The sequence below is a fragment of the Copadichromis virginalis genome, linkage group LG6, assembly GCF_057382275.1.
Source record: "Copadichromis virginalis isolate Kocher_CV1m ecotype Utaka linkage group LG6, C_Virginalis_male_GT1.1, whole genome shotgun sequence".
Lineage (NCBI taxonomy): Eukaryota > Metazoa > Chordata > Actinopteri > Cichliformes > Cichlidae > Copadichromis > Copadichromis virginalis.
The window spans coordinates 42747175-42770188 of record NC_140623.1 but is presented as its reverse complement, the minus strand read 5'-3'; the positions used below and the strand labels follow the sequence as shown (position 1 = coordinate 42770188).

At 45.3% G+C, this 23014-nt stretch overlaps 1 protein-coding gene across 4 annotated transcripts in view; it reads right to left on the bottom strand.

The window, feature by feature from the left end:
* Positions 1–5426: 5426 nt before the first annotated feature.
* Positions 5427–23014, bottom strand: part of LOC146708571 (NLR family CARD domain-containing protein 3-like) — a 34026-nt gene continuing 16438 nt past the window's right edge. For 3 of the 4 annotated variants that reach the window (XM_085460531.1, XM_085460532.1, XM_085460534.1), the window contains 8 exons: positions 10963–11012; positions 10328–10893; positions 10184–10239; positions 9325–9539; positions 8947–9206; positions 8708–8824; positions 8487–8628; positions 5427–6430 (listed from right to left, as the gene is read on the bottom strand). In XM_085460531.1, the coding sequence (XP_085316657.1) occupies positions 6096–6430; positions 8487–8628; positions 8708–8824; positions 8947–9206; positions 9325–9539; positions 10184–10239; positions 10328–10893; positions 10963–11012 (1741 nt within the window). In that variant the 3' untranslated portion in view covers positions 5427–6095. Of the gene's footprint in view, positions 6431–8486; positions 8629–8707; positions 8825–8946; positions 9207–9324; positions 9540–10183; positions 10240–10327; positions 10894–10948; positions 11013–23014 lie in introns of those variants that run through there. The other variant, XM_085460533.1, reaches the window with a different exon arrangement.

Genomic DNA, 23014 nt, shown 5'->3' with positions numbered 1-23014 from the left:
TTTTGGTGACATTTTTTTACATCAGAAAATGAATAAAAGCAAAGAAAAGACTGTTTAACAGATTTTATGTGAGCACGTTTTAGTAAGAGATGCGCAGGAACATGATTCAAAAGGCTGTGGGTTTGAATCCCAGTACAAGAAAACAGTGACTAGAACAAAATGTGCTCACGTTTGTTTAGATGATAGGGTGCCCACACAGGGGCGGTCCTAGCCTGTTTGGTGGGTTTAAATGTTTTTGCAGATGCCATGACTCCGCCCCCAGCACGATGTCGCCCTGGGCAACCGCCCATGTTGCCCTTATCAAAAACCGCTACGCACACCACACACAACAGTTGCTGTTGTTGCCATATAAGGGAACCCCCACGGTCTGTATGTCTGCATGTTTTAAAGCTCAGGCGGGCCCTCCCCCGAAGGGTGAGGCTGAATGTGTATCTGTGTAGGACTGAGGGAGGGGCTGCCCCTCAGATCTGCTGGTTGCAGTTGCAGGATCTCCCTCTGCGCGGAGGTTCGGTTAAATAAAAGCATTACAAGTGTTTGTGAAGTCAGTTTCTTTTCAGCTGCGTGACAAACAGATGTGATTTATAACAGTTGGAATGTGAGTGTGCAGGTCTGTGAAGCCCCCTCCACACCATAATGAGGGTCTGTGGGTCTGTGGGTGGGTTGCAGAGGGAATTGTGTATGGTGTGGTACATTCTTGATAACCCTGCAAGAGACAAAGAAAGAGCCAGGGAGGTGGAGGTCTGGTGCTTATTCTGGCCGCCTCGCTGTGTTTCCATGTTCTCTCTCTATGAAGCTGTCGCACAAAGTGTTTCTCTGCTGTTTCTTATTGAATATTCAAAGGCTGATTATTACTTTGTTTACTGTTTACATTCTCACCTTCCTGTTTTCTTTCACTTCTATTATAACTGTTATTTTGGTGGTTACTTGTCTCCATCTTCTCTGATTGCCTTGCTGTATATTTGTAGCGCTGTCACGTGTGCTCCCTGTAAACACACATTTCACAGTGTTTAACCTGCACAAACGTCGCTGCCTCTCATATCTTTGGTTTGTAAACTGTGACATTAATCTGGAGGAAATGTTCTCTGACCTTCATGTTTTCACTCAGACTCAGTTTTACACTTTTTTATACGTGATTCCAAAAACCAAACATACGTCACTGAGACAGATCAGCTATTAGAGTCATAAATAGTAACACATGAACAGTTACAGCCCGACCTTCACATAGTCTTTAACTGACTCTCACATCTGAAGCCAGACATCACGTCTGCATGTGTGCTGAAATGGTGAAAAACATTAGAACAAAGAAAATTGTTCAAAACATTCCCCATGAACCGGGAGAGCCTGTGCATCACATCCTGTCCTCGTCGGTGATCATATCCCATCGACTGTGCCTCCTGCCATCAGCTCATGACCTGTAACACTGACGGCGGCTGAGAGGAGTTTGGATTTAATAAAGTAGCTGAAAACAAACTCCACACTTCCTGTTCTCAGTTTTCCAGGTGAAACATGATCTGACAGGACAGGTAAAGTCTGCAGAGCAGCATGTTAGAATATCCAGTAGAAATAAGGACATTTACAGCCTGATATCTGCAGCCTTACAGAATAAACTCGGCCTCTCCCCGTCTGTGCTCAGCTGTTCATAAATAATTCAGAGTTGTTGTTTCTGTGCATTCCTCATTAGTGTGTCACTCGTGATCCGATCACACCCACAGCAACTCACTCACACACTTTTTATTCTTGACTCATTCTCAGACTGTTAAACAGCACCATCATGAATCCATCAGATTCTCCTGTGTTTTCATGATCAAGGTTTCTTTCCTGGTTTCAGATATAAGAAACTTTATAAAAATAATAGTAGAGCCTGAAATATGAGGCTGATATGTTTGCTGGTATTAACGGTTTGCTGATAAAGCTGCAGACGGTATCTGTATCAGCATTATAACAGCAAATGAACTAAAAAGTGAAAAAATAAAATAAAGAAGAGACGGAGAAACAACCTTTGTCCACCAGATGTTACCAGCTGGGCAAACAGATAATCCACAACTTGTGATATAAAACTTTTCATTTTTAAACTGCATTGTCCTTTTATGTCTGAAGGTTCTCAGTCATCCAGGTCATCGTAGTCAAAGGAGCTTGCAAAGAAAAGCGTCTGGACTTCTTTAAGTTGCTTGAAGACGTTTCACCTCTCATCCGAGAAGCTTCTTCAGTTCTAAGGTCAAATGGTGGAGAGTCCCAGATATAAACCTAGTGGGAGTTTCCCCCCACAGAGGGACAAAAAGACCCCCTGATGATCCTCTAATCGCCTGAGCCAAGGTGGGAAACTGGGTGTGGGTCCCAATCAGCCAGAGTTTCGGGTGTGTTCATTGTGAAACCTGGCCCCACCTTATCATGCGAATTCCTGAGATCAGATGGTCCAGGATGTGAGTGGGTGTTAAGGCGTCTGGGAAGGATCTCAAAACTGGATTATAGATGGCAGACAGTTGGTGTCGTAAACCCCGCCTCTGTTCAAAGATGGTCGCTCACAGTGGACACAGATGCTTCTTTCACTCCTCTTTATACACATGTATATGTCACAACCCGGCTCATAGGAAGTGACAAACAAATGGGAGACCACACACAGGCTTTTAAAGACTGTAAGACATATTTAATGAAAATAAGGTAAAGCAACTTAAAGACAATTTAAAGGACATAACAGCCATAACTGAAACTTCCAAATAAACATAACACGTCAGAAGGAGCCAAAAGCCAGCCACCCTGGTTCAGTCAAGGTGTCTTTATATACACTGGGACTGGCCCTCTCAGGTGTGCTGCATCAATAATTGGGTCAGCTCCACCTACCTGCAAGAAACAGGTAAAAGCAAAAGCAAAACACAAGGCCAGCCCACTGGCCGTCACACAAACCATCTGTCCTCTCTGTCCAAAATGTGAACATTGGCATCCTCGAAAGAGTGACCTTTGACCTTTAGATGCAGATGGACTGCTGAGTCTTGTCCTGTGGAGGTGGCTCTTCTGTGTTGTGCCATGCGCTTGTGAAGTGGCTGTTTGGTCTCTCCAATGTAGAGGTCTGAGCATTCCTCGCTGCACTGTACAGCATACACCACATTGTTAAGTTTGTGTTTTGGCGTTTTGTCTTTCGGGTGAGCCAGTTTTTGTCTGAGTGTGTTGCTGGGTCTGAAATACACCGGGATGTCATGCTTGGAGAAAACTCTCCTGAGTTTCTCTGATACACCGGCTACATAGGGGATGACAATGTTGTTGCGTCTGTCCTTCTTATCCTCCCTCGCTGGTGTCTGGCCTTCTTTTCTGTGCCTCTTTGCTGACTTTAAGAACGCCCATTTAGGATAGCCGCACGTTTTGAGTGCTTCCTTTACATGTGTGTGTTCCTTCTTTTTCCCTTCAGGCTTAGAGGGAACATGTTCTGCCCGGTGGTGTAGGGTCCTAATTACTCCAAGTTTGTGTTCCAGAGGGTGATGGGAGTCAAAGAGGAGGTACTGGTCCGTGTGTGTGGGCTTCCGGTAAACTTCGATGTTGAGTTTGCCGTTCTCTTCAATGTGCACGGCGCAGTCCAGGAAAGGCAAACAGTCGTCCTTTGTGTCTTCCCTGGTGAACTTGATGTTTTTATCCACAGCATTAATGTGCGCAGTGAAGGATTCCACTTCTTGTGTCTTGATTTTGACCCAGGTGTCGTCCACATATCTGTACCAGTGGCTGGGTACTCTTCCTTTGAAAGAGCCAAGAGCCTTTCTCTCCACTTCCTCCATGTAAAGGTTGCTACAATAGGTGACACGGAGGAGCCCATGGCACAGCCATGTTTTTGTCTGTAAAAGCCTTCGTTGTATTTGAAGTATGTGGTGGTGAGGCAGAGGTCTAACAGTGTGCAGATCTGATCGGGTGTGAAGTTGGTCCTGTCCTCCAAGGAGCTGTCTTCTTGTAGTCGTTTTCTGACAGTCTCCACGGCCTCCGTGGTGGGTATGCAGGTGAAGAGAGAGACTACATCAAACTGATCTTCAAGTAACTTAAAGAAGTCCGGACGCCTTTCTTTGCAAGCTCCTTTGACCACACCTGAGAGGTTAAAGGTCAACCTCCAGCCTTTTATGTTTGAAATGATGAAGAGTACTATACCAGAGTTTATCTACATGTGCTTTTGCTAAAAATAAATCCTCTTTATTATTAATCAAAGAAGAGTTTCTGTTGTACTGTTGCTAAGCTGCTTTAATAAAATATCCTGTGACGTCTAAGTTGGGGATTTTCCCTTTTTAACGCTTTGTGAAACAAAAAAGGTAAAAACCTGAGTATGAATCTACATGAGTATAAACGGCTCTTACAGGTTACTCCGGCCTTCTGAGGGTAACAGATCGCCAGGGCCTAATTTTCCAGGTCACCAATTCCAGTAGTTTTCAAAGAGCAGTGATGTAGAGGGAAGCTGCTGTTAGTGGGTGTGGCTGATGGATGCTGAGCCTGCAAAGGTATGAGTCATGTGAGGTGTTCATCATCATCAGTGCTTCAAATTAAAAGCATTTCCTGTCACCTGGATCCACATCTGGACCGTAGAAAAAACCACTGAAGCCACGTTTGACCAGAATATGAATAAACATCCCACAAACTAGTGGATCAGAAGGTTTTCATTAGCTAATCTTCTAGTGATTTGAGCTACATTATGTTTTGAAGCTGATGAGAGAACAAATAAAAATAAAAGTCATCTTAACACCAAAAACATGGGCAGGAGGAAGGATGGCTGAGCCAGATGTTCAGGCTGTCCTGAGTGAGCGCACAGCTGCAGTGGAAAGCAACTGACTTCAGACCAGCTGACCTGACTGCTGAGCTCCACCTGAGCTGCTCATGGTTTGGAAACCAGTTCAAATTTAAAGGAGACGAAAAAGCAAACATTCAGATTTAACTGCATGTTCTTCCTCAGTAACTGTAATCAGTTACATGTAACTGATTAGTGTTACATATCATGTTGTAAGTGTTTGTTCATTAGAACGATGGTTTCAGAGCAACGACTCCTCTGTCTCCTACCTGCTGCCTTGACTCCTCTCTCCTCCTGTCTCTTCCTCGCCTCCTCTGTTTGCATCTTAAGAGGGAGGGTCTAAGATGAGGGGAGAGGAGGTGAGGGAAGGAAACTCACCTGTCCTGAAGCTTAGCAATAAGTAAAAAACAAGCCTTTAAAAAACAGACACAAGCTGCAGCGGGTGATAAACATGTGGCTTCTTCTGCTTCATAAAGCTGAAGTTTTTGCCATGACATCGAGAACAGAACATCCCGGCGTCGAACATCAATTCAATTCAATTCAATTTTATTTATATAGCGCCAAATCACAACATAAGTCGCCTCAAGGCGCTTCATAGATACAGAGAAAAACCCAACAGTTATATGACCCCCTATGAGCAAGCATCAACGTGCAGGAAATAAACGCTTAAACCACAGAAAGCAAACAAACACAAAGCATTTTTATTGGAACTCGTGTGTTTAAGTGTTCATATGAAAGGTCTGGATCCTGGTATTGCGTCAGTTTACAGAGCACAGCTCACAGGTACAGAAACATTTGCATATATAGTGTTACGAGTCTTAATACTTCAATGATAAACACGATGAAAAACACACTTCCTGCATCGTCCTGTTCATTCAGACCGAAAGTCCCAAAAACTCAGCTGATGGTTTTTTCTTTTCATCCAGCTGCTGCACAAAGAACTGAACCTTTATAACACAAGTAATAACACGTTACACTCAACACTGCAGGCATTCGCTGCATTTTATTAACCTTTGTGTTGTATTTCCACATAAACATGGTTCACGACCACAGGCTCTGCTGGCTTCACTGATCTGAGTCCAGCTCGCATCATTCACCAGTGCAGCTGTGTCTCACTCTTTCTACTTTCTCTGTCCTCCTGTCTGACAAACACTAACATTTCTAAAATACATTTCAGACATTCTTTGCAGAAAAAACTGGAATTTTTCTTTTATGGATATTTACTGGACGTCTCCCCTCACGTCTAAGCTCATCTGCTTTCTAAGAAGTGTGATCAGTGGAAACATAATCGTGACTTTAAGAAGAAAGAAAGGAAATTTTAGTTCAACGAGTCTCTTTGTTCGTGTCACAGATTTGTGCTTCGCATTAAGCCGAGCTCTTTGCACAGATATGGATCGTTGGCATAAAAGACGGCGATCATTTTTGAACTTGCTTCAGCTCCTTTCTTTCGCACCATGTCGATCAGGTCTCGAGCTTTCTCGTCTCTCGGTTTGGCTCTGGCCGCTTCGCCCTCAGCATCAGTTAGCACGGTTTCGTGCTGCAGCTCGTCCAGCAGCTTGTTCAGAACCGGATTCGACACTTTATCGATGAAGTTTGTGCGAGCGAGTCGCAGCTTCTCTGCTGAGGCGCCGTTCCCCATCTGAAGAGGACTTCCACCTGGAGAGTCAGCCGAGGATGAAGCTGAAAAAATACGTTTAGAGTCAGAAACACAGTGAGCACATTTCAGTGCAACATTTCTACAAATCAGATCAGTGAATCTGAGCAGGACAGCAAACGTCCCAAAGCTGGTTTTCTTTAATGGACACAACGGTCGAGTGATTTCTGTCCTTTAAAAATACAGTTTTTACAGAGGAGACACTTTTCTTCAGGGATTGTTTACAGCAGCACATTTATCTGGTGATCTAATGAGACTTTGTAGGATTAGGATTCAACTTTATTGTCATTACACGTGTTTGAATACAGGGTAAGAAATACAGTTTGCATCTAATCAGAAGTGCAATAGGAGCAGATTACATACAGATTAGCGTTGGATAAAAGGTGGGAACAGTTATGCACAGATTATGTACAAATAGTAAGTAAATATACAGATGTTTATATTGCTATACAGACCAAATGTACAGATGTGCTACATCGATACAGATGCATGATGTGTGGTAAACAGCGCTATGAATACATCTACAGCCGAGGAAGCGTAGCTCTCTGAACAGTGGACGCACTATAACAGAGACTATGTCAGTGTCCTAAACTACAGCAGTAACCAATGTGAGCATGTGGTGAACGTTGAGAATGAATGACAGTCATGATCATGGTCACTGGGAGGGATGGGGGGAGGAGGAGTGTAGGAGTTAGGTGAGTGTGGATGGAAATGTTCAGCGGGGGGGTGAGTTCAGTTCGGTGACAGCTGTGGGGAGGAGCTGTTCCTAAACCTGCTGGTTTTAGTCTGAAGGCTCCTGTAGCGCCTTCTGGAGGGGAGGAGCTGGAAGAGTTTATTGGCAGGAGGAGAGGAGTCCCTGAGAATTGATGCGTAGACATGTCTTCTTGTGGACATCCTCAACGGCAGGAAGTGGAGTCCCTGTGATGCGTTGGGCGGTTTTCACTGCACTGCCTAGCGTTCGGTAACAGTTCCCAGACTGGGACACAGTTGGTCAGGATGCTCTCCATCGCACACCAGTAAAAGTTACCCAGTATGTCATAAGACAGGTGGTTCTTCGTCAGTGTCCTCAAGAAAAAGAGGCACTGATGGGCCTTCTTGACCAGGCTGGAGGTGTCAGTTGACCAGGTCAGATTCTCAGAGATGTGGGTCCCCAAGAACTTGAAGCCGGAGACTCGTTCAACAGCTGTGCCATTTATGTAGATGGGGACATGGGTGTCTGTCCTCTCCCACCTGAAGTCGTTCAGGCATGCTGGTGATGAGCGTTTCAGCACTGGCACGATGAAGGTGGTCTTGAAGCACGCTGGTACTACTGCCTGGGCAAGCAACGTGCTAGAGATGTCATCAGAGGGCAGGGTTCTGGCAGACTTTTCATTGTCGTCCTTGTCAAAATGAGCGTAGAAGCTCATTGAAGGAGGAAACATTCATGGTGTGAATGCCCAGCCACAGGCATCGTGGGTCCTAGTTGACAAAGTGTTCCTCCAGCTTGTAGCTGTGCTCGGCCTTCTTGGTGCCCCTCTTCAGGTCTGCCCTGGACGTACTGCAGGCCTGAGCGTCACCTGATCTGAAGGCATTGTTACGTGCCTTTAGTAGAAGCAGGATTTCCTTTGGCTGCACCTGAATGCTGTGTGTATGTACCAGGCTGTTTCCTTCCTGTGGGATAATCCTGGCTTTGTGTGACACACTGGTTTATAGTATTAATGAGATGGGGTGTTTCACCTCCAAGTAATCTTTTTTTTAAAAATCCCAGGAAGTTGATTCTGTTCATCTGGACGAAGACTTTTTTCGTCATCATCAAAGTCATTTGTTCAGCCTCGAGGCTTTTATTGCATTTAGCTGTGCAGCACTTTGGTTAATGTGTGCTGCTGTTAGATGTGCTTCAAAATAAACTGACTGTGGATGAAATTCAGAGCGCAGACTGAATCAGGCAGACGCACAGCGGTGTAAACTTAATAAACTTATTATTATTTTACATTTATTTAACAGTGAAACGAGGACGGAGATTTGAGAGGATTAAGTTCGTTTCTCTTTTATGTGCAGGTTGGATCTCTGTCAGGTTTCAGTTTGTGCTGAGTTAAGGCTCACCGGGCAGACGAAGGTCGTGCTCCCACACTCGTGTCTCCTCGGGATCTTGCACCATCAGCATCACTTCCTCTGCGTTCGTTGTCAGGATGATCTCAAAGGTCGGGTGGTAATTTGGTCCGTAATTTTCAAAAAACTCTGCACGCTGAAGCGAAATGGAAACGCACAATTTAAAACAGCTTTGTGGACAAAGTGTCTGCTGACACTCAGCGACTGATACTCACTGCAGGCTGTATTTTAAAGTCGTGCGGGGCGCTGCTCAGACTGTACTTTTGACCTTTGTGGAAATAACAGAAGGACGGCGCTTCGATGTACTCTGAAGCAGCGTGCTGCACTTTCACCTTCAGAGACATCACAACATTTTCTTAGTGCATGAGTAGTTTCAGAGCTTCAAAGCAAACAGATACAATCAGAGGATTTATTCATGCAGAAGCCATTTAATGATTTCATGATAAAGTCATACATCGTGCAGAGGGACGTTTCCTGGGAGCAGCATCACACTGAGGATGGGGCGTGGCCTGTTTCTCAGGAAGAGCAGGACTTGGCCACGAACGGGTTTCGTCATGTAATTGAAAAACCGCTCAACGAGATCCCAGACGAGGCCAAAGGCGGAGAGGTGAGGGACGTCCACGACCACGTGAGTCTCAGTGATCTCCAGAGGCTGTATGATGCTCATGCCATCATCCGTGATGTGGACCACAGAGATGCTGTCAGAGACCAGTGCTGGGAAAACACACAGCTTCGTTCACTGCAACAGCCTCCAGAAACTTTCCATGGAAAGCAAATCAGAGCATTTTCTGCAGGTTTAATTCTCCTTCAGGTGTTTCAGTGGCGTCCTTACCTGGCTCAGGCTCACAGTGTGGGAGGTGCAGCTGACGTATAGAGTCCTGAGGACACTCGATGCTGAACAGCGGGCCTCCGGCCACTTTGTGCGCTGGTTGGAGGACCAGAGGATCCCAGATCAGAGTCTTGTAGGTGACCTCACTCTCACGAGTCACATCAAAGACCAGACCAGTCAAAGAACACTGGAACAACCCTGGACCGGGAAACAGGAACCTGAACGACACAGAACGGTTCAACATGGAGCTCATTTATGTAGCTGTTAAATTCAGTCTAATTTAATTTATATGGTGCAAGACTGTCATCACAATAGAATTCATACTGCAAAGTAAAACCCAAGGCTTTATGTTATTATACTAGTGAGAGAATCCTAAAAGAGGAAGAAGCATCTATGGCCTTCTTCAACATTTCCATCAGATGACAGTTAGATGATCACATCCGTCTCTTTTAATTAAAACTTTACTTACTCGTGTGTAGGAGTTGATGGTCAGCCACTGCCTCTATTGACCATGACTTTGGTATTTTAACCAGTTAAGGTATAACCAACCAAGGCCATGTTAAAGTTAACAAATGTGTGTGTTGGGAAGTTGCAAAAATATAACACATAAAACAAAGACTCAAACTGACATTCGACCTTGTAAACAGCAGTATATTAATTGGCTCCCAATACTCCATCAATTGGTGACCACCATCTACTGTCAGACACAATCTGACATTCAGACTCAACCAATCACACATTTGTTAAAAGCATTTTTAATTTTCCCCACATTCTTCTTTGCATATGTAAAGCACTCTGAGCACCTGTGTGTTTGCAGAGGACATAATCTCACAGTGGGCACATCGAGGCTTGCATGTCGTACCTGTATGAAACGCCTGCTCTTTCTTTTCTCATCTCAGGTGTGAAGCTTGATCGAGCCTAAAAGTCCAGAGAGGGCAAATTAAATATTTTTTGTAGTTACACAAACTTGTGATGTTGGTGCTACCAAAGAACCAGAAATACTCACAGTTTCCATTTGCAGCTTCACCACCCTGCACAGGGTCAAAGTTCCGTGATTAACAGTGAATGCTGGGTAGAGAGGCTCGGTGAACGTGGTGTGGAAGGTATGAATGAGAGTTTTTTTGTCACCAGAAAGTGAATAAAAGGACAGAGTGCCAGCTGGCCAGTCCAGAAACAGTCCCAGTCTCCTGCGTCTGGCCAGGAATGCTTGGACGTCGATGTGTGGGACCGGTATAAAAGTTTCCCTCAACCCGTGTCGGAAGGAGTAACCGTTTGAATTGGTGATGCTGAAACACCAGCTCTTGTCACTATGGTCAATTTCTATGTCCCAGTATCCCTTCCTCGGCAGGCTCTTATATGCAACACCAATATTCACAAACGCTTCCCAGTCCACCTCCCAGTAGCAGCGCCCAGTCAGAGCCTCTCGACACAGCACCTGATTCACTTGGTCAAATCTCTCTGGATGATCAGGATACGACTGCTTTTCCTCAGTGCTGCTTACTTTCCTGTCACATTCAGACAGGACGAGGTTTTCATTCACAGTGTTGGGGTCGAATGTGAGATCACAGGCATCTGTGAAAGAGATGCAGTGAGTTAAGCTTCAGCTCAGTCGATGTTACAGAGAAACTCAGTGACACTTACACTTGTTCAGAAGCTGTGGGTCGACCCAGTGCTCTTCATTGTGGTCCACACTGAGGCAGAAGAGGTCAGGCTGTTATTATTAGTAAATAAACATGAAATAATCTAATATGATAAACATGTTTTGTCAAGGCACCGTGACAGGAAATTATTGCCTTGAGTTGGTAAAATTAGTTCACAGATGGAGAGAAAACAACCTTATCAGAGATGATGCGTAAAAAAAAATGGTCAAAGGACAAGTAACGAGCACCTGATATGAAACAACAAAGGTGAAGCAGCACTCAGAGACATGCTCCACCCTGTGGGTTTGATCTGTGTGGAGAAGGATTCGGTCTTCTTTCATCGAGCAGTGTTGTCAAACTTTACTCCAGATAAGCATTTATAGGAGCAGGTAAGCACTGATAAAGCCAAACATTTCTAACAGGAAAAGAAGTTTGTTTCTGTATCCAATCATGGATTTCAGCTTTTAGCACTGCTGTGGGGTACATTTCTCAAATCTCACTTTGACCTGGTCATTGGGACAAAGAGATTACAATGTTCTCATAATGTTTGTTATCTACAGAACCCAGGGTTATTTAGTTTGACTTCACAGTTTTAGAGCTGAGGAGCTGTTAGCCACTGGAGTCGGTAATGTTGCCTTCAGGTACAGGTATTAAAAAAACAACAGCCTAAGATTTTAAATCTTTCTATGTAAAATCCCATTAACCACTGTTATTTATAACACTTACTGACTGAACTGCAGTCAGCACTCTGTTGCTCATGTTTAACCGGGACCTGAAACACTACACGTATAAAGGCTATTTTACATCATGGAGCCCTGCTCTCAGATGTAACTCTATCTGTGAAGCTGGATTTAAGGAATAAATGATTAAAGTCAAAGTTTTAAAAACATGTTTAGCGCCAACTTCTGTCAGTACAAGCGTGATGTCATGTGGTTGGTTGGCACTTACATTAGTTTATGTTAGCCAACTAGTGACAAGATCGATACCTCGGAGGAAAATAAGGACACTGAAACTAAACATCAGTGTAAGAGGATCACTTCAGTGCTGCAACAATGAGTTTATATTAAACTCAGGATGTACTGTCCACTTTACTGTCCGTCTTTAGCAGGAAGTGACTGTTCGGTATTTGGCTAGCTGCACTCAAACGGGCAAATCCAGCTGTTAGCCGTGATGGTGGGGTTTGTAAAGCACTTTATAAATGAGGACTGTGTAGAGGAGAGTCTGTTTGAGTCACCAGACCAACAAACTGGAGTCCGACACCCCAGCTTTTCCTCACCAGGCCAAATCGTGTAATCAGCTGGCAAAGAATCAGAATCAGCATACTTTATTAATCCCTAGGGAAATTATGTGGGTTACAGTTGCTCCAGCACAGTAACATTAACAAAAACAGACTAGACTATTTGACAGTACTATATGTTAAAACATATACAAATCATCAAATAATAAATATCCAGGGTTGACAGATGTGATTATAAATAATCATCAAGAATAATGACAGCAACATTATCGAGTAAGAAAAGAGTGTGTGTAAAAAGGATGTAACTATTGCAGTGATTACAGAGTGTTAGATGGAGGAGTTGTACAGGGAGATGGCCACAGGCAGGAATGTTTTCCTGTGTTGGACAGTGGTGCTTTTTGGTAATCTCAGTCTCTCACTGAACGTGAAGGCATGCCGGCTCGGACGTCGCCCGGATCAACAAGGTCCGCGTCAGGTGTTGAGGAACCAGGGCACCCTGACGAAAAGTGGGCTACTGGAACAAGAAGGCATCGGTGGGCAAGAGACGAAAACAGGGCATTGTTGGAATGCTACTACGCAAGTAACCCCGGCGGAAGGGGCTATATGAATAGGATGCGGGACCTATGGATTCTTCGATATCCAACATCCACAATGACGGCAAAACAACTAGTAGCTCAGTGTTCCAACATTCGAAAGAAGGGACTGCTCTCACAGCTAGAGATTGACGAGGTACAACACAAATGCTACGGCAAGGAGGAGTCAGGACACCAGGTCAGGGGGGAGATATCATCACCCCCACCCGAGATTGGGTACATAGCCCCAAGTGCGATAGGAGAAGGATCGTTGAGTGCGAGAGGAACTGACCTGAAAGATAGGATCATGGCCAAGTTTGAAACCTGGATCCCCCGCAGCCGGTTACCAAGATTACGTGAAGTACCCTCAGAAGGTCTGCTAGATGATGTTAATGCAGCACTACGGACAATACCTACAACCACGATTACCGACACTAACAAGCTGATCTACAATACGGCAGCAGTGATCAGTGAGATGCTTGGCTACAAGTTGAACAGCCACAAGGGGCAGTACCCTCCATGGAGAAGGAGGCTAGAGGGCAAGATCAAAGTAGCACGGAGGGAGGTTAGCCAACTAACGGAGTTGCAGAAAGGTGCGACAAATAAGGTGCCTAAGAAATACAGCAAGCTGTCCATACCTGAGGCCTTGGAAACTGCCAAGCAAAGACTCACAGCCTTGGCCAGCCGCTTGAGGAGGTACACCAGAGAGATAGAAGGCAGGAGAATAAACCAGCTGTTCTCCACAGAACCAGCAAAGGTGTACTCTCAGTGGCAAGGGAACAATAAGAGAACAGCACCACCAAGGCTGGAGACGGAGCAATACTGGAAGAGCATATGGGAGAAGGACGCAACCCATAACGGCAATGCTCAGTGGCTAGTGGATCTGAGGGCAGACCATAACGACCTCCCTGAACAGGGTCCAGTAACCATCACAGTGGCAGATATCCAAGAAAGGGTCTCCAGTATGGAGAGTTGGACAGCACCAGGGCCCGACATGGTTCACGCCTACTGGCTAAAGAAGCTGACTGCACTCCACGAGCGTCTGGCAGCACAAATGAACCAGCTGCTAGTTAACAAGAGACACCCGGAATGGCTAACTGAAGGCCGGACGGTCCTGATCCCCAAGGACCCCAAGAAGGGACCGTTCCCCTCCAACTACCGACCAATAACCTGCCTCAGTACTACATGGAAGCTCCTGTCAGGCATCATATCGGCTAAGATGAACAGGCACATGGGCCAATACATGAGCGGGACACAGAAAGGAATTGGCAAGAATACCAGAGGCGCAAAACACCAGCTAATGGTAGACAGAACAGTCAGCCGAGACTGCAAGACCAGACTGACCAACCTGTGCACTGCCTGGATTGATTACAAGAAGGCCTATGACTCAATGCCCCACAGCTGGATACTGGAATGCCTAGAATTGTACAAGATCAATGGGACCCTAAGAGCCTTCATCAGGAACTCAATGGGGATGTGGCGCACAACATTAGAGGCCAACTCCAAGCCCATAGCACAAGTCACCATCAAGTGCGGGATCTACCAAGGAGATGCTCTGTCCCCACTGCTGTTCTGCATAGGCCTGAACCCCCTCAGTGAGATCATTAACAAGACTGGCTACGGATACCGACTACGGAACGGAGCAGTTGTCAGCCACCTCCTGTACATGGAGGACATCAAGCTGTATGCCAAGAGTGAACGAGACATCGATTCACTGATCCACACTACCAGGCTATACAGCAATGTCGTTCCAATGTCATTCGGACTGGAGAAGTGTAGTCGGATGGTAACAAAGAGAGGGAAGGTAGTCAGAACTGAAGGGATTGAACTACCAGAAGGCAACATTGCAGACATAGAGGACAGTTACAAATACCTGGGGATCCCGCAGGCGAATGGGAACCATGAAGAGGCCGCTAGAAAAGCTGCAACCACCAAGTACCTGCAGAGGGTCAGGCAAGTCCTGAGGAGTCAGCTGAATGGTAAGAACAAGATCCGGGCTATCAACACCTATGACTGTGATCAGGTACCCTGCTGGGGTAATAGGCTGGCCAAAGGAGGAGGTAGAAGCCACTGACATAAAGACAAGAAAGCTCCTTACCATGCATGGAGGGTTTCACCCCAAGTCCAGCACCCTGAGGCTGTACGCTAAGCGGAAGGAAGGGGGCCGGGGACTGGTGAGTGTCAGCACCACAGTCCAGGATGAGACAACGAACATCCAAGAATACATTGGGAAGATGGCCCCAACTGACCGAGTGCTCAGTGAATACCTCAGGCAGCAGAAACCCAAGAAAGAGGAGGGAGACGAGGAACCATCATGGAAGGACAGGCCCCTGCACGGTATGTACCACCGGCAGATAGAGGAGGTGGCTGATATCCAGAAATCCTACCAGTGGCTGGACAAAGCTGGACTGAAAGACAGCACAGAGGCACTAATCATGGCAGCACAAGAACAAGCTCTGAGCACAAGATCCATAGAGGCTGGGGTCTATCACACCAGGCAAGACCCCAGGTGCAGGCTGTGTAAAGATGCCCCCGAGACAATCCAGCACATAACAGCAGGGTGCAAGATGCTAGCAGGCAAGGCATACATGGAACGCCATAACCAAGTGGCCGGCATAGTGTACAGGAACATCTGTGCCGAGTATAACCTGGAAGTCCCGAGGTCAAAATGGGAGATGCCCCCAAGGGTGGTGGAGAATGACCGAGCTAAGATCCTGTGGGACTTCCAGATACAGACGGACAAAATGGTGGTGGCTAACCAACCGGACATAGTGGTGGTAGACAAACAGAAGAAGACGGCCGTAGTGATCGATGTAGCGGTTCCGAATGACAGCAATATCAGGAAGAAGGAACACGAGAAGCTGGAGAAATACCAAGGGCTCAGAGAAGAGCTCGAGAGGATGTGGAGGGTGAAGGTGACGGTGGTTCCAGTGGTAATCGGAGCACTAGGTACGGTGACTCCCAAGCTAGGCGAGTGGCTCCAGCAGATCCCGGGAACAACATCGGAGATCTCTGTCCAGAAGAGCGCAGTCCTGGGAACAGCTAAGATACTGCGCAGGACCCTCAAGCTCCCAGGCCTCTGGTAGAGGACCCGAGCTTGAAGGATAAACCGCCCGCAGGGGCGTGCTGGGTGTTTTTTATTTATTTATATATAACACCCAGCACGCCCCTGCGGGCGGTTTATCCTTCAAGCTCGGGTCCTCTACCAGAGGCCTGGGAGCTTGAGGGTCCTGCGCAGTATCTTAGCTGTTCCCAGGACTGCGCTCTTCTGGACAGAGATCTCCGATGTTATTCCCGGGATCTGCTGGAGCCACTCGCCTAGCTTGGGAGTCACCGCACCTAGTGCTCCGATTACCACGGCGACCACCGTTACCTTCACCCTCCACATCCTCTCGAGCTCTTCTCTGAGCCCTTGGTATTTCTCCAGCTTCTCGTGTTCCTTCTTCCTGATATTGCTGTCATTCGGAACCGCTACATCGATCACTACGGCCGTCTTCTTCTGTTTGTCTACCACCACTATGTCCGGTTGGTTAGCCACCACCATTTTGTCCGTCTGTATCTGGAAGTCCCACAGGATCTTAGCTCGGTCATTCTCCACCACCCTTGGGGGCATCTCCCATTTTGACCTCGGGACTTCTAGGTTATACTCAGCACAGATGTTCCTGTACACTATGCCGGCCACTTGGTTATGGCGTTCCATGTATGCCTTGCCTGCTAGCATCTTGCACCTTGCACCCTGCTGTTATGGCCTGCTAGCATCTTGCACCCTGCTGTTATGATATATATATATATATATATATATATATATATATATATATATATATATATATATATATATATATATATATATATATATATATATATCTTAGTACTACATGCACACATATATATGCACATAATGCACTTTATGCACGTTAAATATGTAGCAATGGCAGACTCATACCTTGGGCTAACATGACTCCAGTGTGGTTATTGGAAAGTTACCAGTCTGTAAACAGTGAGTGGAGAGGGTCCAGTCTTTGTTAATGAAATGGATGGTTACGCTCATGTAGGGTTGCATATCCCTGCTCGTCCATAGGTCAGCAGCCAAGGCATAATGCACGACACTGCAAACATCCTTCTCTACTTTAGCCCGGCATGCGCCATATAAGCGAGGCAACTCGACTTTACTGAAGTGCTTACGACCGGGCATACCTGGGATCAAGGACTTTGACGAGGTCACGAAAGCTGTCCCTCTCAGCTACATAAACAGGGCCATGCCTTTACAAATGTAATGCGAGACGGCTCCTGCGATTTGTTTATGGCGCTGGGATGTTTTTTCATGTGGCGTGCCTTGTGTGAAAGACTGCTGTATCTTCGGCTGGCTGTAGTTTTTCTTTTCCCAACTTGCTCCCGTTGTTCTACATCTTGGTTTAGCTCGGATTTTCTGGATTCTTGATTATTCTTTTTCGTGGGCCTTCTGTAGTTGACAGAAGAGATCTGTTGTGCTGCCATCGGGCGCGGGAATAGTTTTTAGCATAGCTAGCAAATGGGCGTTGTTACGAAATCAGTTTCACCCCAGTTCTTTTTATTCCTCGAAGCATCCAGAGACGGCACCGGAACTCAGTAGTCATTTCACAAAACCTTTATTCATCTTTATTTATCTTCATTTAAGCATGCATCTTCTAGAAGGGGAGATGTGCAAGGCCGGTGTCCCTCTGCAAATCTTCACTCCTTTGTCTGTGAAACAGTTTTGTAGAAGTGACCCCATCATAAAACCCCCATGGTGTGCTGCAAACGCTGTGTCTGTGTGTATGCACGAGCATGTGAGTGCCTGTGTGCGCGTACCCGTATGTCTATGTGAGTACATGTGAGTGACTGTATGCACGTACCTGTGTGTGTATGTGTGAGTGTAACAGTTTAAGCACTGTGTGTGTGTCTCTGTGTATGTGACTTCCTGCCGGTCATAAAAGTAATCTCCTCACCCAAGCTACACCAAATTCCTTTAGAAAAAATACAAAACAGAGTTAACATATTACAAACACTGAGACCCCGACTCTGCATCCACTGGGCCATTGGCCTCTTATTGTCTTACATTTACAGATAAGCATGTGGAGAGTCTCCTGCAAACCTGCTTCCAAGTTTATAACAATTATGAGTTTTATTAAAGGTACAAGCATCAGCATCAGCAACCCCCAACTGTAGCTTCCTGTCTCCTTTTATGGCAGGCAGACCCCCAGTCTCCATAAATTCCTTTCTCTCTAAACAATTACACACACTCAGAACTACAGCTAAGCCAAACTAAAACACAGACAAACAAATCCTTCCCTGTTCCTCTGATCTAAACAAATTTAACACATCATATTATACTAATTATTTTCTTGTACTCACAGCGTGTTCTGCTCTGAGTCGGTGCTGTTGAGCCCAAAAGGTAACCAAATCACAGACGTACCCCCTCTTTTTGGTAAAAGTGCTTCTTCTTGGGCTGCCTGTGTAGCTGTCTCTGCCTGTTGCATGTCCGGAACTACTGCGTTACTCGGTGCTGTATAGCAGCACCATGTCACAAAACCACAAGACAGCACAGACTATTTAATAATAATAATAATAATAATAATAATAATAATGGATTGCATTTATATAGCGCTTTTCGAGACCCTCAAAGCGCTTTACAATGCCACTATTCATTCACTCTCACATTCACACACTGGTGGAGGCAGCTACAGTTGTAGCCACAGCTGCCCTGGGGCAGACTGACAGAAGGAACACAACGGCCGAGACTGTCCGAGCCGGGGCTCGAACCGGCAACCTTCCAATTACAAGACGAACTTCCAACTCTTGAGCCACGATCGCCCTAATGATATATTTTATGTAATAATTTATAAAATTAGGTTAGAAACGATAGAAGACAAATGGCACGATAGACACTTTTCTATCGTCCACACGATATATACCGTCATATTGCCCTAGTTTCCCTGCAGAGGTTCTGATGGGATTCCCGATCGTGCATCAGTAAGCAACACAGTTCTGATTGTGGTGTAGTTATGTATTGTAACTGGCTAAGGGGAGAAGCCACTAGCCTAAAGACTCATGGGACTATTCACCTGACATTCACGTGTTAAGTTACAGCGTTATGACAGCTATTCCAGTTATTCAATTCAATTCAATTTTATTTATACAGCGCTAAATCACAACAACAGTCACCTCAAGGCGCTTTATATTGTAGGGTAGACCCTACAATATAAAGCTTGTGTTAAAGCAATGTGTTATAGCAATCAAGAGAGCAGGAGGATGATTTCATCGAATTAACTAATTTGACCAGCTCAGGTCAGGACACAGGTAAAAACCTTTCTAAAATAACAGGCCTAGCTTGAGTTGGAGCAGACAACAGAGACACAGAAGGAGAGATATTGTTCCTCACATTGCTAACATTTTCAACAAAGAAAGAAAGAACATTTTCACAATCTTCATTTGATGAAATTGGGACAGCAGCTGTAGCTGGAGCAACAATATCACTAATGGTGTTGAATAGTACCTTGGGGTTACCTCTGCTCTTAGACACCAGGTCTGAGAAATAGGACGCCCTCGCATCTTGAACTAAAGTGTTAAAAGAAACTAAAAGGTCCTTTAAATGAAAGAGATGGACATGCAAAGGAGTTTTCCTCCACAATCGCTCATCTTTACGTCAGGAACATAGCGAATGCTGTCATTTATCCAGGGGGACGACTTTGAAACAAGAGCTAGTCCGGTTTTGACAGGACAAACACTGTCTAAGATAGAAACACAATGATTATTAAAAAGATTTGCTAATAAATCAATATCGTTATTGGAAAGTAAAACTAAATTAAAAACATCAGAAAATTTAGCAGCAGTAGAGGAATTTAAAATGCAAGAGCTAACCACATGTCGAATACGAGAGAGAGAAAGATGGAAAGACAGGTTAAAAGAATACAATGATGATAAAAATGTCCCCAGAACCAATAAAATCAATGTTTAAACCTAAAGTAAAAACAAGGTCCAGTGTGTGTCCTTTGCTGTGTGTGGGACCAGACACATGCTGTGTAAAATGAAAAGAATCCATGACGCTAAGGAAACCTCTGGCAAAGAGGTCAGAGTCATCGTCAGTGTGTATATTAAAATTCCAGACTATAACCAGTCTGGACAGCTTCAAGGTGGAGGAAAAAAAGTCCCTGAACTCCTTTAAAAACTGACCATTTAGGCTAGGTGGACCATACACTACAGCAGTGGTTCCCAAACTTTTTTTGCTGGGCCCCCCTTTGTTTTACAAGAAAAATCTTCGTGCCCCCCCTCCTGCGCGTGCATGTGCACGTGCACACGCACAAACACATCCTCCAACCACACACGCCCATATTTTGCTCCATTGCTGTTTATTTCACACCTCAAACATTTAGTAAACAATTAAATAAATACAAGTAATCTGCAATAAATTACAGGCAGTAATAAAATAAACTACTAACTAATTTACGCTGCGTCCGCACCTACACGGGGATTTTTGAAAACGCAGTTGTTTCGTCCACGTAAACGGCGAATCACCGAAAACTGAGATTTTTTAAAACTCCTTTTTTGCGTTTACGTGTGGACGAGGAATACAGAGTTCCTCAGGCAACGTCAAAGGCATGTGCCTTTTTCCACGTCACGCTGTGCGCAGGTTATTGTTTACATGAGATGAATTGAAGAATGGCAGATAGAGACAAAATACTGTTAATCTGACTGTCTGCAGGTTTTACACACAGTTATTGTCCCTCCATTAGAAAGGCAGAGGCGTCACCGTGTGATTATTTTACGTGTAGTTGTTTTTCTTCCTGTGTAATAATATTCAACATTGCTATCAATGCATTTTCAAAAAATGTCTCTCTGTGGAAATTGGGTTTAAACACATAAACAGCTGTGGGATCCTGTTTGTCCGTGGTTTGAACCGAGGGAACAAATCGTGGCAGGATCAGCCTGATGTTATTTGTATCCACTTGTAACTTTACTGTATAAAGAGCTAACATCTCCAACATGTCAGGAGTAGTTAGTCATTATGAGAAATGTTTAAGAACTAAAATCAAGAACGTGGGATACTGTTTGTCCATGATTTGAAGAGCCCAGGGAAAACCAATTCTACCTCGGCACTTGTGCAGGTGAAGCCAAAGGGAAGATATGTTTCATTATATTTTCTAGTCTTTGGTTCAGAATGAAGTTGGTTTGGAAACATATTCAGCGATGCTTCATCTCCTGCTTTGTGTTTCTGTGGGCGCCCCGTGCTAGCCGTGTCCAAGCGTTTTGTTTTTTTCTCCCCCTTTTCATACCACCCCCCCGCAATGGCTCTGCGTCCCCCCCAGGGGGCGGGCCCCACACTTTGGGAAGGTCTGCACTACAGCAAAATGTAACGGATCTTTATTTCCAACTCTAACAAGCTGTATCTCTCATCATCTGTCACCATCTTACAATCCTGTAATTGCAGCCATTCCCCAACTCTCTGTGAATGGGACTCATGGCCATTGGTCAGTGGTTGTTGATCTATGGTCATGAGAATTTGTATAATTAAGACTAAGGAGCTGACCTCCCAGCCCATTGTTCCTTCAGTGGGCTGGTTTCAGTGATTATGCAAATGTCCTGAGCAATACCTTCTCCTCGACTGGACATCCGAGGCTGGCTGATGTGGGAGTACCCACCTGGGCAAAGTTAGATGAAGGATGAATAGTGATCATCGTGCTGCCAGGTTTCAATTAGAAATAAGAAATCCAGTTTTTGGGAAAGAATAAAATTGTTCAACAAGAACATTTTATTTGTTATTGATCGGGCATTAAAAAGCACCATGCTCAGCGAGGTAGAAGTCAAATCATTAGCAGAAATGGGCCGATTTAGGGGATGTAAAAACTTAGGATTTGATCTGCGACGCTCATAAATTCCACTCACTGCAGGGATGGAAGGCCAAACAACCGGAGAGTCTGGATGAACACTCCTGAGCTAACACAGTCTCATAGGTCCAGGCCCTGCATATTCAAGCAGGGACACGGAAGAAAAGTTCCCCTCCATAAAAACTGTCTGAGCACAGGTGACCAGAAATGCTTGCTTACCAGCTAGTCCCCGCTTCCAGAACAGTCTAAGTTTCACCTGGAAACACGCTTTTTCCTCTCCTCCGCGATATGCGCGGACCCAGGAAGGTACCATTGGCGAAGCCTGACGACGATCCAGACAGCAGAGGATGGACAATATCAGGTATCCAGACCCACCATAGGTGATCGAATAGATAGCAGCGTCAGGCAATCATAGACTAAGGCACCCAACATATCAGTGACAAAAAGGGAGAGCAAAAAGGCCGGAAAAAAACAGCACTAAAACAGAGCGAGAAAAACTGCAGCCGGCAGCGGCAAAGCCAAATGCAGGCGCCATCATACCGGAAGAGAGAGGACAAGTGAACACCTGCTGCACGCAACAGATGCTGATGCTCATGGTGCAGTTTCTTTGATCAACAAGCCACCTCCACTCGCCCCCATAATGAGCTCACAGCAGCCTGCAGCGATGCCTAAAATGCCAGCCAAGGTACCAAATTATAATGGGTGGACACCACTAGAGGCCTATCTCTCAGAAGTCCAGCTGGCTGGAGTGACAAAGACGCTGCCACATACCTGGCCCTGGCATTGGAGGGAAATGCATTGCAAGTACTTCTCGACCTAGCCCCAGCAGAGGAGTGGAAGCTCCAGGCCCTCACCATAGCACTGGAGAGGCAATTTGGGCAGCGGTGTTCCACTGACCAGAGCAGGGAGCAGCTGGCCAAAAGTCATCTGGAAGGAGAGAGCCTGGGCACCTGTTGCACACTTGGATTAAAATGAATTGAAACCAGTGTGGCTTTGTGAGTTCGCCTTTACTGTATCTGCAAATATATATATTGACATAGCACAACGTTACACACTTTTGCAGTCTCACACAACTCTTATAGGCGCACTGTCTTATGGTTAGTTTTTAAACTCAAAACACTAATACTTCTTACAGTACAACAATGAAATAAACATAAACAAAAGATAGTGTGATCCACCAGTCTATATCTGCTGTGATTACAGCCCGGTACAGGTATAAATCCAAAAAAGTGCCACGCGGTTTCCATACAAACTAATGAATTATCTCTAGCTGCTAATAGTTAGCATCACGGCTAATTCACATCGCTACCAATAACTTATATACTAATGACACATAGTGGGGATTAACGGCCAACTTTCCCACATTCTCTGCAACCCCGTGGACTCATCTGTAGATACATTTTA